This window comes from Gallus gallus, chromosome 29 (assembly GCF_016699485.2).
Source record: "Gallus gallus isolate bGalGal1 chromosome 29, bGalGal1.mat.broiler.GRCg7b, whole genome shotgun sequence".
NCBI classification, from domain to species: Eukaryota; Metazoa; Chordata; class Aves; order Galliformes; family Phasianidae; genus Gallus; species Gallus gallus.
In genome coordinates this window covers 458,921-473,718 of record NC_052560.1, presented here as the reverse complement: position 1 = coordinate 473,718, position 14,798 = coordinate 458,921, and the positions used below count along the sequence as shown (strand labels likewise).

Sequence of the window (14,798 nt, the reverse complement as noted above, 5' to 3'; positions counted from 1 at the left end):
GCTCCTGTGGGGATGTGCGAGCATCTCCCCAGTGACTTCAACAGTCGTATATAATCAGTCGGCCATGAAAACCACAGAGCTCCTTGGCTGAGTGCTATTCCCCCTCAATTTCCGGGAAGCTGCTGACCCATTAGGGCAAGTGAGGCTCGTCTTGAGATACACCTTTAAACAATTAAGAATAATTAATTGGCATTATCGTCCAGGCTGAGAGGCTTCGAGTAGGCTCCCACAGTGACATGCACTTTCTTTCCTCGTCCCTTAACCCATACACAGAGGCTGTAACCATGGCACTGCTAACTGTAAGTCCGTTCCATCCAGCCCATCAGTACATACAGCAACCCCATCCCATCTCACCGGCCCTGCATCTCCAGCCTGCAGAGCCCAGAGCCATCCATCACACAGAGCACACCCCTCACAGGGCCATTCCCACCACGTCTCACACATGCTGATGATGCTGAAGCACACAGGGCCTCCAACTTTCCATGTTTCTAACATGAAAAACCAGAAATGCATAACAGCCTTGCACATGGGCACCACGGGGGCTGGTCAATCTCTTGGGAGCTCTGCCTGTGCCTGCGCTGATTCCAGTGTGTGCAGAGGTGGAATATTTTCCCTCTCCTATCCATCTCCTCATTCCACACGCTGACATTCACTTTAAGAACAAGAAACAAGACTACAGTGAAGAAAGCTCCAGAACAACTCAGCTACTTTATTCACCCCCTTCCCTTTCCACTACAGATGATTCTCAGAAAACCTCCAAGAGCCACGTTACTGCTCTCCTGTCCATTCTCTCACATTCACCAGTGCACTCAGAAATTACTGAGAGCAACACACGCACACAGACACACAGAACATCCCCACACAGCCGCTTCTCCTAAGGAAATGGCATCAAAAAGCTGCAGGCAGGAAGAGCAGAAGAGGAACGTGGGCATGCTGAGAGAACTGCTTTGGGAAGCAAGGAAAGGCCATCTGAAGCTCCTGGGTTAAGGCCCTTCTGCAGAGGGTGCCAGCAATGCCATCTCCTTTGCCAGCTCTTCCTGTGTGGGGAGAAGCACAGGGGTCTACCGCACCCTTGGGCATCCTCAAGCTCTCTCTCCTGGAGCTTTCCCCATGAGAAATGAGGTGCCAGCCCTGAGAGAAACTCTTCCTGTAGGAGAGACACTTGCAGGGCCACCGTCTCACGTGGACTGGGCAATGCTTAACGAGGACTGAGCTCTGGATGAAGCTCTTCCTGCAGTGCAGGCACATCTATGGTCTCTGCCCTGAGTGGATCCCCTGGTGCTTGCTCAGCTGGGAGCTGTGGTTGAAGCTCTTCCCACACATGGGACGTTTGTAGCACTTCTGCCACGACTGCCATCTCCTGCGAGGGAGGAGCTTCGTGCTCTGCACAAAGCCCTTCTCACACTCGAGGCATTTCTAAGGCTTCCTGCCACGTGAACTCACTGGTGCAGGCACGTCCTGGACTTCACCCAACTGCAGACACTCTGCTACCTCAGCAGGTTCGAGCTGTGGCCAAAGCTCTTCTTGCAGGCTGCACGTCTGTAGGGTTCCTCACGTGGATCCACTGGTGTGTGATGAGCTCCCAGCTCTGGACGGATCTCTTCCTGCAGTCAAGGCACTCACAGGGAATCTCCCCGGCGTTGGTTCTCTGGAGTGTACTGAGGGTTGAGCTCCAGATGAAGCTCTTCCCACACTCCCAGCAGACAGAATTTCTTCCTTCCTGGTGACGTATCGGCCCAGCTGAGGTTTCCTTTGGGTCCTCACCTGTTGTCCCACAGCAGGTGAGTGTCTCCAGGGGAGATAAGAGGTGACTGTCCTTGCACACTGCCCTGGCAGAAACGTGCCACCTGGCAGAGGGTTTCCAGTGGCTGTGACACATCCCACTCTGGACTCTCCTTTGACTGTCCACTCAACACCTTGACTGCAGCTGACAGAGAGCAACATGCAGAATTCGCATCCAAAGAGGAGAAAGAAGAGCAGCAGAGAAGAAGATGGATTTTGGCTGCCGAGCTCTTCCTCTACTCAAGGGATTTGTAAGGTTCAAAACACAAAGCCACAGGTCGTAACCAGGCTGGGGTTTTGGCTGAAGCTCCTCACAAGTTTGAGGCTCTGCAGGATCTGTACCTTCTGTGGCAGTGCCGGAAGGTAACGAGGCTGGAACTGCTTTTGAAGGTTCCCAGAGTCTTGGGGTGCTTCTACAGACGTTGTGCTTTGTGGTTGCGCTTGTGAGTGTTGAGATGAGATCTGCGTTTAAAGCTCTTTGCACACTCCGGACACTGAAAGGGTCTCTCTCCTGTGTGGATGCACTGGTGGCGCTTCAGTGCAGAACTGCTTTTGAAGCTCTTCCCACACTCAGGACACTGAAAGGGTCTCTCTCCTGTGTGAATGTGCTGGTGGCAGGAGAGGTGGGAACTCCTTTTGAAGCACTTCCCACACTCAGAGCACTTGTAGGGTCTCTCCCCTCTGTGGATGCGCTGGTGCAGCTTCAATTCATAACTGCTTTTGAAGCCCTTCCCACAAGCAGAGCACTTGTAAGGTCTCTCCTCTGTGTGGGTGTGCTGGTGCAGCTTCAATTCAGAATTGCTTTTGAAGCTCTTCTCACAAGCAGAGCACTTATAGGGTCTCTCTCCTGTGTGGATGCGCTGGTGCAGCTTCAGTTCACAACTCCTTTTGAAGCCCTTCCCACAGTCAGAGCACTGAAAGGGTCTCTCTCCTGTGTGGATGCGTTGGTGGCGGGTTAGTTGGGAACTCCGTTTGAAGCTCTTCCCACATTCAGAGCACTTGTACAGGCTCTGCGTTGCGTGCATGCACTGGTGGTTAATGACACTGGAATTTATTTCCAAGCTTTTCCCACACTCAGTGCATGGATTCTGCTTTTTCATCTGACACACATCCTTGCTCCTGGGTCCTTCGGCATGCTTTTCACCTATGTTGAAGTCCAGTGGGCTCCTTCCTTTCTCTTCCAGATGCTTTCCCAGTGCCTTCTTGATGTGCTCACCCTGACCTTGCTCCAGGCCTCCTGGGACATCCCTTCTGATTTCTCCCACACAGGCACTACCCCACCGCCTTTCGGCCACACCACTTTCCTGCACATCCTCCAGTATATCTGTAATCCCAGTTCCTGCTGGAGGAAAGAGGAAATCCAGAAATTGTACACGGTGCCCAAAATAAAACACAGACAGAGAGGACTCTTCCAGCCCCAGCCTCCTCCTTCCCTCCCTCCAGCAACTCACCTGGGCTCAGGTCTCCTGGCACGGCCTCAGGGCTACGCACATCTGGGATCCAGGGGTCTTCCCCTCCTTCAAGCAGGGAGATCAGCCCGGGTTTGGGGGCTGGAAGTGGAGCTTCAATGACAGAAACAGGGGAGATGAGAGCATTTCCATCATTGCGGCACAGTGACTGTTCAACATCTCCACTGTGTGTCCCTCCCCATGGACAAAGCACAATTTGGGCCTGAATGACACTTGGGCCACAGCTTCCTCTGGAGCAAAGAAAGCTTTTACATCTCTGGAAATTATGAAGGGATATTTGCTTTAAAATTATCTGTACAATAGCATGCTTACTTGCTTACAATATATCAGTGAGCATGGCATCAAAATATTTATGGCAATTGAATGGAAAATCCTAAATTCTAAAGGAGTAACCAGCGAGTCATCTCTTAGTTGGAGCTGGTGGCATCATGCAATGCAACAACACAAGGGCTGTTTGTAGGAAACTGATCATCCCCCTTCCTGCTGCTGCTTACGAGCCAGCACTGACTCTGGGGCTTTTATCACAGTGCTGAGCACAATAAGGCCTCCTCAAACTCATGCTACTCTGTGTTTCCTTTGTTGCTGTCACAGTGGTGTTAGTCAATATGTAACTGCATGGCAGTTATTCAATGCCCGGCATGCAGAGGCTCATTCAGCACAGCCAAAGGAGCCCAAACGAAGAGGAAAGGCAGCAAAGCCCTCACCCAGCCAGGCCACGCACTGGTACGTCTCCAGCATCACGTCCCGGTAGAGCGCTCGCTGCGCAGGGTCCAGCAGCGCCCACTCCTCCCTGCTGAAATACACGGCCACCTCCGCAAAGCTCACGGGCTCCTGCAAGCAAAGAGGCTCCTTGCTGGCAACAGCCCAGGACCAGGGAAGCAGCTCGCACACGACACAAACTCCCGTCCCAGCCGCTTCTCCGGCCCCAGCACACGCATGCTGGCTGAGGGCACCTCCTTCTCCCCCTGCATTCACATCCCTCGCCCCTTGGCCTCTCCTGCCTGCTTCCCACAGCCCCTACCTGACACGGATGTGCTGTGGCCATTTGCTGCTCTCCTGCAGCCTGGGATGATCACGCCTGGAAGGACCAAGTTGAACTGGAGCCTGCAGGGACAAGAGAAAGGGCAGGGCAGCTGGCAGGCAACGCAGCAGTCCCTGTCCCAGCCCAGCCCTCCCCAGCCCATCTGCAGGGCACTGCCTCCAGGATGGCACACCAGGCCTGGCACAGGAAGACAACCAGCAACAGCACTGCTAATGCTCTGGCTCAAAGAGATCAACCATTAAAAGCCATCTCAAAGTTAGGGGCTGAGAGAACTCATAGCTGACACTCACTTCAACAGCTGAGGGCACACGGACTGCGTGCCTAAAAACAAAGCATGGCAAGGAGTCGGTCATCTCACCCCAAAACAGGGAGCAGCCCAAGCACCCCTCGAGCTCTCCTGCACAGCAGCGCGCTGCACAACAGGATCTGCCCTCGAGCAGGGATGGCTCTCGAGGTCACAGCTGCACAGAGATCCCTCGCAGCTTGATGTCGAGACTCCTTCTTGATACAGATCTTCTGTAAAAGACTCATGGTTACTTTGGATTTTTGCGAGCTTCTCTAAGTTTGTATCATTAAGTGATATTAAGTATGTACATATGATCTCTCTGACGTTATCCCCTCATGAAGTATGGGATTAGGAGTGGATCAAGATATAGTGAGGCTCCTTACCTTCCTGCCTTGAAAAGTTTACGTCGGATGTGGGAGCACTCTGAGCCTTGGGACTCCTTGAGCCAGTGTCAATCCAACTCGGTTCTGGGAAGCTGAGCGTGCAGTTCCGGCAGCAGTGTTAGGATTACCAATGGAAATGGAACCAACTGTTGCGTATCAAACTGCCACAGCCACTGTTGGCTCCCAGGTGAGAAACGTATGTCAAACACTCACTCTGCAATCATACATTGCCACAAAACGCTGTTCCCAACCCCCACAGAAACAGGGAGGCTGCTGTGCATGTACTTCATGCAGCTGCTCACCTCCGTGAATCAAAAACCACCGACGTTCCCCAGTACTCCTTTTCTGCTGCGGCACAGGCTGGAAGTTCTGATGTTACAGCACATTTGGACAAACAACAAAGATCTCTCATTCTCACCCACAATCCTTTAGGCCACACTTACGGGGCTTTTACTGTTGACCTCCTTTGCAAAATGCAAAAGGAGAAGTGGCCTCAACGGATGAAGAGAAGGCTGAGGTACTGAATGAGTTCTTGGCCTCAGCCTCCACTGGCAGCCAGGACTCCAGTATTTCTCACCTCCCTGAGCCCTGCATCCCTAAACCTCCAGCTGGGGACCGGGGGAGTAAATCCCTCCCCACTGTAACTCGGACTGCAAGTCCGACACCGCCTCATCAGACTGAATGCAGAAGTTTGCTGGAGACACCCAGCTGAGCGCTGCGGTTGACACGGTGGAAGGAAGGGATGCCATCCTGAGGGACCTCAACAGGCTTGAAAGGGGGGCCCGGGTGAACCTCATGAGGTTCAACACCGCAAAGTGCAAGGTTTGGCACTGGGGCCCGAGGAATCCCAGGCATACATACAGACTGGGAGGAGCCGTCCTGGAGAGCAGCCCTGCAGAGAAGGACCTGGGAGTTCCGGGGGATGAAAGACTTCACATGAGCCAGCAGTGCGCTCTTGCAGCTTGGAAAGCAAACGGCATCCTGGGCTCCAGCAGAAAAGGGGTGGCCAGCAGGGACAGGGAGCTGATTGTCCCTCTCTTCTCTTCCCTGTGGAGGCCCCATCTGGAGTACTGTGCGCAGGCCTGGAGCCCCCAGTACAAGAAGCAGAGAGAGCTGGTGGAGAGGGTGAAGAGGAGGGCCACAAAGATGATCAGAGGGCTACAAAGACAGGCTGAGGGAGCTGGGCTTGTTCAGCCTGGAGAAAAGAAGGCTGAGGGGTGACCTCATTGCAGCCTTCCAGGACCTAAAGGGAGCCCATAAACAGGAGGGGAGGGGAGGCAACTCTGTGAAAGGGCAGATAGCAGCAGCACAAGGGGAAATGGTTTGAAGCTGAAGGAGGGCAGCTGCAGGTTGGGTGTCAGGGGGAAGTTCTTTACTCTGAGAGCGGTGAGGTGCTGGAACAGCTGCCCAGAGAGGCTGTGGATGCCCGGTCCATCCCTGGAGGTGTTCAAGGCCAGGCTGGATGGGGCCCTGGGCAGCCCGGCCTGCTATGAAACGTGGAGGTTGGTGGCCCTGATAGCAGCAGCGGGGTTGGAGCTTCATGAACCGCGAGGTCCCTTCCAACCCGGGCCATGGTGTGATGCTCCGCTCTTCCTCCCCAGCAGCACCCAAATGGATGGCAAATGGAAACGCCGTGCCCACGCTGCCACGGGGTGAGGGAGGAAAGGGTGACGCGCTCCGCCCCGCTCCGCCTCACCTGCTCTGCTGGGAAGAGGCGGCCGTTCTCCTGGAAGCGGCACCGACGGCTCCGTCTCTGCCCACAGGGCTGAGCGCCGTCCCGGGATGAGCCGGGAGCAGCAGCCCGGGAGGCGACACAGCGGCAACAGCGCCGCTCGGAGAGACCTCCAGGGGAGGGGAGAGGAGGGGAGAAGAGGAGAGCAGGAGAGGGGAGGGCAGGGCAGGGCAGAGCGAGGCGTGGGGGACACAGAGCAGCGGAGCCAAGCGAAGGCTGAGTCCCGTCCCGTCCCGTCCCGCCGGAAGACACGCCGTCCGTGGCCGTGAGGGAAGAGGAGTTCCGGGCTCAGTTGGGCTGGGACGACCGGCGGGGCTGGGCCGCTGGCCGGGCGGGTGGCCGCCACTGGGTTTGGGCAGTGTGGCACACAGCATTTGGTTGCGTTTCATTGGTAACAAAAAGCACCTCACCGCCTTCCTTAAGGAGGGTCTGTGTACGTGTAGTTCTGTCTCCGGGCTCCTATCGCTCACGTGCTGAGCAGTCCTTTCTCGGCCAGGCAGCCCCGTCCCTTGTGGGCACTGCTCTTTGTTCTCCGGGCCGTGCACCTTCTCCCCGGTGGGGGGAGGGGAAGGAATGTGTGGGTGGGGGGATGTTGGCTGGATCTGAGTGAGGAGGAGTTGAGGTACCGCCTCCCCTCCCCTCCCCATTTCTGGCCTACCACCACACAAGCAATAGCCTTTTACTTACATACTGAGTATGTGTTATTGGGGAAGGTTTATCTAGAGGACGAGCAATGCAAAGTACCAGAGAACCCTGCTAAAGTAGAAAGACCCCTGAAAAGAGGTATTAATTGTAATAAAGGACCCAAATGGTAGCAGAGGCCATGAAATTAACCAAATTCTTATCTTGTTCTGATTGGGGAACAACATTCAATTCCCACACTCCCACCACACAGGCAATAGCCTTCCCTTTTTCACAACTCACTCCAGTCTCTTTTGCCACGTCCTTCAGCCATCCCACACTATAGCCATCACTCTATCACCCATGGAAGGTCATAAAGCAGGTGTGTGTATTGCGGCACCGGCTGCGAGAGGGATATCTCCTCCTTACTCGCACATCATGGAATGAGGCCACTGCACGTTTCTAGGCGTAGGGTACTGCTCCTATTCCCAAGACATCGGTTACATTTGCATTGGATGTCCCCCTCCTCTGAGCAGTCGTCCTAGAATATGGGGAGGGTCTGTGGGCCCATCAGGTGGTCGCTGGATGAGGGCAGTTGCAAAACCTTTAGGGGGTTGCATTGTGTCACAATAGCAGCTCTGCCTTCTTATCTTCACGGGATTCTCACCCATTATATAGCAAACAGCGGCTCTACTTACCTTCACACGCCTTCAAGGACCTCGCATTCCTATGGTTCCTGCGCTCCTCCCTAAAGTCTGCGAACAAAGTTACAGTTTCCTCGATTCAGCGGCATTAATGCTCAGTAGATTTGATTTAGTATTCGCTAGGTCTGTTTGGTTTCTTTCCCGTTATTCTCATTGGATAAGACTGCTTTTTCTTACCAATCCCCTGACGCTGAGTGGGACTGTCCCCACGCACCAGGAGGCTCTCGTTTCCCCCAGGACAGGAGCAGCGGTTCCCAGGCGTGTTGCAGCTCGGGATGGGCTCCAAGGGGCACAGGAAGGGGTTGGAGCTGGGACAGCGAGGAAGTGAGCAGAGGAGCTCAGCGTGCTCTGCTGCCCACTTGACCCTCTGTAACGCATCACAGCTGGGACTGCATTTCTTCCTCTGGGCAACGGGAGACACGAGATGACCTCACATTTCTTCCTCTGGGCCACGGGAGACACGAGATGACCTCGCTGCGCCGCTCTGCATGCATGGATCCATGGAAGCCTTCAACTCCCCGATGCCTCCTTTGGAGCGTCTTCATGTGAAGCCTCCCAGGGGGCAATTTCCACTGCCCTCCCCCTCGCCGGCAGCCCTCAGTTTCCCTTCGGGGACCCAGCAGGCAACATCTGTCCCCGCAAAGGGAGCGCAGACTGCGTGCTCAGCTGAATGGGAAGCATTTTTGGTGCAGGTGGGTTCAGCTGGCCCGCACCCAGCGTGTGCCTTCAGGCCCTGCGCTGTCAGATGGGGTGGGCCGAGGGCTGAAATACTGGCAGCAGAATGTTCAGCTCTGCCCAGCAGGGAGAAGAGCTGCGAAGGCGAGGGGAGGAACGGCTGCAAGGTATTTCTGTCCTTGGCTGGCTGGCTGGCTGGCAGCTGGGACTGGAAGCAGCTACACTGCATATCTCACTGCTAAGGGAGAAGGAGGACAGGGGTAAACACACCCATAGTGGAAGCCGTCCCGCTGAGTCCCGAGGCTCAGAGCCTGCTCCGTTGTGCCCCAGCTGTTGAAGCATGGCTCTGCTATCAGTTCTTTCAGTGCCCGTTTTCAGACAGATTTATGGCCATTAATGTGTTTTAGCCAGAGTGTTACCTGTTGTGTTGTGCATTGTCTTCCTGTGCAGGGCCTTGTGAGCAAGGCCAGGATGAAGAAGGGAGCTGCGGGAAGAAGCTGGAGGAGGACGTGAGGGGGAGAAGGGCCTTGTGAGCAGGATGTGTCTCTCTCCCTATCCACACTACAGTCACTCACATTTGCATCAGCCGTAGCAAGTGGGAAAAGCAGCTACACTGGTACTATCCCAGTGCCATTCACTTCCATTTCTGTCTTTAAGTGGGCTTCATTTCAGTGCCTGGCCACCGATGAGACAGCTGAGTTGTTGTTCTTAGAATTTGTTCTCATACTCAGCGCGTACTGAAAACAGGCATATGGAGAGGTCTCCTGTCCTCAGGTTAACAAGAGTGGCACTATCCCAGTATCTATCCGAGTAGCAGCGTGAGCACAGCAGTTGCAGTTGCCATCCCAGGGCTGCTATGAAAAGCAGGGAATCGTCTCGGTGGGGAATTCTGAACAGGTGACGCCGTTCCAAAGAAGGATAAATCCCCGATGCCTGAATTGTTCTGTCTGGCACTGCTGCTATTCAATAAGTTGCCTACACGGTTCAGTTAGAATTACCAGCACAGCAGCGGGGGGTGGTGGTCTGACCGTCACAGGCTGGTTTGGCTGCAATGCTGTCAGATACTCTCTCTTCTCAGGAGAAGAAAAAATACTCTCCATTTGGCAGGATGTTTTGTTGTTTGATTTTTGTGTTTGTTTCAAGTAAGCCATCCCATTTATTTGAGGTGTGCGTACCATCCCATTAACGCCTTCCAGTTCTGCACTTCCTTACCTGAGCAATGTGAGCCATTATTGTAGAGGAAATGGACCTGGGGGTATTGATTGATGCAAGACTGAACGTGAGCCAGCAGTGTTGCCAGAAATACTGTGGAATATTTTTTGGTCGTTTTTGATTCAGGGAGGAGCGGTTCAGTTCTCCTTTGCTTTATATGTTACTTCCAAACTTGACACTATGCTGGTAACAGTTTTATATTTATGGATATAATACAGCTATGCTGCAGTGATTTAGCAGTGACATAACAAGATTGTCACAAGTGCTTCAAAAGGGCTTCCCACCTCACCTTCCACCAGCACATCCATGCAGAAGAGAGACCCTTTCAGTGCCCTGTGTGTGGGAGGAGCTTCAAAAGCAGTTCTGCATTGAAGCGCCAACAGCGCATCCACACAGGAGAGATTCTTTCAGTGTCCGGAGTGTGCAAAGAGCTTTAAACGCAGATCTCAACTCAACACCCACAAGCACATCCACAGAGCCCAGGGGCTGTAGAAGCACCCCAAGACTCTGGGAACCTTCAGAAGCAGTTCCAGCCCTGTTACCTACCAGCACTGCCGCTAAAGATACAGATCCTGCAGAGCCTCAAACGCGTGAAGAGCTTCAGTCAAAGCCCCAGCCTGGACACCACCTGTGGCTTTTTGTGGTGAACCTGTAATTTCTGAGTGCACTGATGAACGTGAGAGAAGGGTCAGGAGAGCAGTAACGTGGCTCCTGGAGGTTTCCTGAGAATCATCGGTAGTGGAAAGGGAAGGGGGTGAATAAAGTAGCTGAGTTGTTCTGGAGCTTTCTTCACTGTAGTCTTGTTTCTTGTTCTTAAACTGAATGTCAGCGTGTGGAATGAGGAGAGGGAAAGTTGCAAGCAGGTTTTGGTTTGGGTGCCGACTCCAGCCCACTGCTTGCTTCTGGGGAAGCCATTTCTTTCACACAACCCTATCATCCTTCCTAACCGCGCTGCATGTAGGTTCTGCTGCTCTTCCTGAATGCTTTAATCAGGAGCTTGGGGCAGCTGTGAGACACCAAGCCTCGGTTGTTTCCAGTAGACCCACAGAAAGCTGAGCTTGTTCTTCCTAAATGCACCATCTCAAGTTTCAGGCGGTGTTGGAAGCAGAAGGCAGTGCAAAGCCACAGTGTGCGCAAGCAGCTCACCTGCCCAGCACTGGGATATCAGAGTGCTCTCCAATGCATGCTTGCCTTGTAAGTGATCCCTTTTGAGCAATAAGGGTTTTGCTTTGACCTTGGGAAGGTGTGCCCGAGACCTCCTGCAGCAGGGCCTTCACATTTGCTGGGCTCAGCTAAAGCTGCTGTGCTTGGAATGCAGTTTGCAGGAAGTGGAGGCTGGTTTTGGTGAGCTAGTGAAGCCAGCAGGAGCTTGCCCATGTCCTCAGGTGAGGTTCTGTGAAGGCTCCCTGACCCCCAGCAAACTGCAAGGAGATGATGATTGCAGTACCGAGGAGCGCTGCTTCCTCCATGCCAGGGAGCTGGGGCCTGGTCTGGTGCAGGAGAGGTACAGCAGGGCCCTGGGGGTTGGAGGAGCCCAATGCGTGGGGAGGAAACTAGCAGCTGGGAGGTGTGGGGATCCCCAGCAACAGGAGGCAGCAGCCCAGCCAGGAGCTGGGATGGTTTAATTTTAAGCTGCATCCACTAATTCCTGTCAAGTGGCATCAGTCACGTCTCTTCTCTTTCCTTTTAGTTGGAAGTATCATTTAGTTTAGTAGGCATTCTCACTATTTTGTGTTTGTTTGTTTGTTTGTTTGTTTGTTTTACATCACCATGTTCTCAGAAGCAATGAGCAGGTTATCCCTGAACAGGAAATAAAAATGAAGAAGTTTTTCCACTTTTACTCCCTGAAAAATCACTTGAACTGCTGATGTCCCCCACTGTTTTGTCACACGTCATGTTTTGTTGCACTAAGGGTTAGAAAACTCCATTTTTTTCCTCTCCTCCTGAACTTCCCTGCTTCCCCTCTGCTGTGGGGAAAGTCCTTCTGCTGCAGACATGAGTCCCTGCAGAGTTGTGAGGGCAGTGCCCCGTCTGCAGGAACAGGAGCATTTCAGAGGGGGGCATGGAGGAGGGGGACTGCCATTCTCGGGGTGGGCGTTCACCCAGGGGGGCATGGAGGGAGGGCTTTGTCCTGTCTGCTTCAACCAACACTTGTATCCAGCCAGCAGAAGGCTGTGCCCTCGGTGTCCCACGTGAGCTCTGCATGGAGCTTACAGTTGGCTGTGAGGTGGTGGAGAGCCTCTGGGCACTGATTAAGGGACAAGGAAGTAAAGTGGTTGCCTACTACATGCCACCCAGCCAGGACGACGATCCCAATCAATTCTTTAAGGAATTAAGGGATACGTCTGGAACAGCATCACTGTTGATGAACAGCATCACAGGACATGAATGACAATGTCAAATAGGACCAGGCCCATTATGAAGCCCTGCAGCACACCTGCAGCTACTGGCCTCCTGCAAAACCTTGTGCCACTGACCACTACTCCGACTGGTCCGGCCATTCGGCCAGTTTTTGATGCTGCTCACTGTCTACCTATGCAGCCCATACATCAGTAGCTGTCTCAAGTCCGGACACAAAAACCCTCTGCTTCTCTTTCATCTCCCAACTTACTGCATTCCAAATAGACCCCAGGAAAGGCTTCCTTTACAGGTTCTTGCCCCGTGACCTCTGGTGCTCAAGGGACATTTGGATAAAGCCCTGCATGATGTGCTTTCACTTTTGGTTAGCCCTGAAGTGGTCAGGCAGTTGGAGTAGATGATCTCTGAAGGTCACTTACAACTGATTTTGTTTTTAATGGTTTTATAAATCTACGTGGAGATAAAATGTAAGAGTCGTTATCTTGCTGCTGTATGTCCGTGGCTTATGAAAAATAAATGACGAGGATTTATAGACAACCCTCAAAACTCTGAAAAGGAGGAGTTCTTTATGACGCATTTATTACACAGAGATTTGTTACTACAGCTGTTTTGGTTCTTGCCTGGCACCTTGACTCAGGGCTTGATCCAGCTGTGCTTCATTCAGCAGCATGGCCAAGCGCTGGCCCTGTACTCCCCCGTGTCTCACAAACTCTTCCCTCTTCCATTGCAGCGCTGAGCCAACACTGCAGGAGAATTGGGCTTCCTCCACAGTCATGAATGCTGCTGGAAGTGCACTCACGTGTGCTTAAGGGAGGGAAAAGGGAGGAGAAGAACCAGGTCAGCTAGCTGATGGGCATGGCTGAGCACAATTGCTGCCCGCAGCAAATATGCCACATCCCACATGCAGAGCCACGCGCACCAGATAGAAACTTGTCATTTTCCCCTGATCGGCACAGGAGGGGCCTTCCTTCCTGCTGTGTTCCCAGGATAAGTCTCTTCCTCCTTATTCACTTCCAGATTCATATTTCTCTCAATTTCTGGGCTCACATACAGTTGGAGTGACCTACTTAGTAAGCTATGTCAACATGTTGTGTCCTATTCATGCTGAGAATTCCATCCATCTTGGGAAGTGACTTGAAAGAGCAGCAGCCTGATTTACCCCACCTGATAACCAGCTGCCAACCAACCGGAGGGTCAGGGACAGGGTTGAGTGTTAGGGTTAGGTTTAAAAGAAGAGTTAGGGCTGGGGCTAGCACTAAGGATTAGATTTAGTGTTAGGTGAAGTGCTAGCACTTGAGTTAGTGTTAGGGCGAGGGCTGTGATGAGGGTTAGTGTTTAGGGGGAAGAGTTTGAGTTTAGGTTGAAGTTTAGGACAAGAAAGGTTTAAGGTTAGACTTTAAGGTTAGGAGTTGGAGTTATGGCTTAGGAGTTAGGGTTGGGGTTAGGGTTAGATTAAAGGTTTAGTCTATGGGTTAGAGTTAGCACTAGGCACCAATTCCCAGCTTCCTGACACGCAGGAAAAACTCCATGACGACACAGATGGATATGCTTAATTGACAGCAAAGGAAAGCAAGAGGCATAGTTCTGTCAAAGTAGATTTTATTAAGTCCAAGTTATATCCACTGAATCAGAATCAGAGAATGGCTTGTGTTGGAAGGATCAGAAGGATCATCTAGTTCCAAACCTGTGCTGTGGGCAGGCTTGCCAACCGCAAGACCAGACTGCCAGGAACACATCAAGCCTGGCCACTCCACTCACCTCCACTGATGAGGCATCCACAAATGCTCTGGGCAGCCTCTTCCAGTGCCTCACCACCCTCTGCGTGGAGGATCTCTTCACAACATCCAACATAAACCTCCCCTCGTTCAGTTCAAATCCATTGCCCCTTGTCTTATCGCTATCTTCCAGCATAAAAAGCCAGCCCTTCTCCTGCCTGTAAGCTCCTTTCAGGTATCACAAGATCACAATGAGGTCTTTCCGGACCCTCCCTTCTCCAAGCTAAACAATCCCAACTCCCACAGTCTTTCATCAGCCCTCTGATTATCTTTGTGGCACTCCTCTGGACCTGCTCCAACAGCTCCATGTCTTCCTTGCGCTGGTTTCCCCAGGCCTGGACACAGCGCTCCAGATGGAGCCTTACAAGGGCTGAGTAGAGGAGGACGATCACCTCCCTGTCCCTGCTGGACACCCCTCTGTTGTACCATTGGCCACCCAGGCTACAGGAGCGCAGTGCTGGCTCACGGCCGGCTCTTATTCCCTCAGGACCCCCAGCTAAATCCCCTTTCCACAGTGGAGAACCTCTGAACACGAGATCTTCTCTTTGTATCAAACACACATTTCAGGACCCCCCAGAACACTTTGTACTTGCCCATGTACTTTCTTTGCTGCATGAAAGTATGCCGTATGCTATATGAAAGAAAGAAACATACTAATGGAAAACAACCGAGCACAAGCTTAGAGTGGGATACATTAGAAGTCACCTGCGGAGAGAGATGGAGTCTTTGTGATTACTGGAAAACATCCATAACAGCAGT

At 52.7% G+C, this 14,798-nt stretch overlaps 2 protein-coding genes across 4 annotated transcripts in view; both read right to left on the bottom strand.

Moving 5' to 3' along the window:
* Nucleotides 1-693: 693 nt before the first annotated feature.
* The window catches only part of LOC121107776 (zinc finger protein 485-like), a 40,594-nt gene continuing 26,489 nt past the window's right edge, over nt 694-14,798 (bottom strand). Inside the window, exons 1-5 of one of the 3 annotated variants that reach the window (XM_040653883.2) lie at nt 6,659-7,214; nt 4,273-4,355; nt 3,956-4,082; nt 3,234-3,344; nt 695-3,124 (exon numbers count right to left, since the gene is read on the bottom strand). In XM_040653883.2, coding sequence (XP_040509817.1) covers nt 2,196-3,124; nt 3,234-3,344; nt 3,956-4,082; nt 4,273-4,296 — 1,191 coding nt within the window. In that variant the 5' untranslated portion in view covers nt 4,297-4,355; nt 6,659-7,214 and the 3' untranslated portion in view covers nt 695-2,195. Of the gene's footprint in view, nt 3,125-3,233; nt 3,345-3,955; nt 4,083-4,272; nt 4,356-6,658; nt 7,215-14,798 lie in introns of those variants that run through there. The other 2 variants (XM_040653885.2, XM_040653884.2) reach the window with 2 other exon arrangements.
* The window catches only part of LOC121107787 (zinc finger protein 707-like), a 45,309-nt gene continuing 45,244 nt past the window's right edge, over nt 14,734-14,798 (bottom strand). The window contains exon 5 of the mRNA XM_046904742.1: nt 14,734-14,744. Coding sequence (XP_046760698.1) covers nt 14,734-14,744 — 11 coding nt within the window. The remainder of the gene's footprint in view (nt 14,745-14,798) is intronic.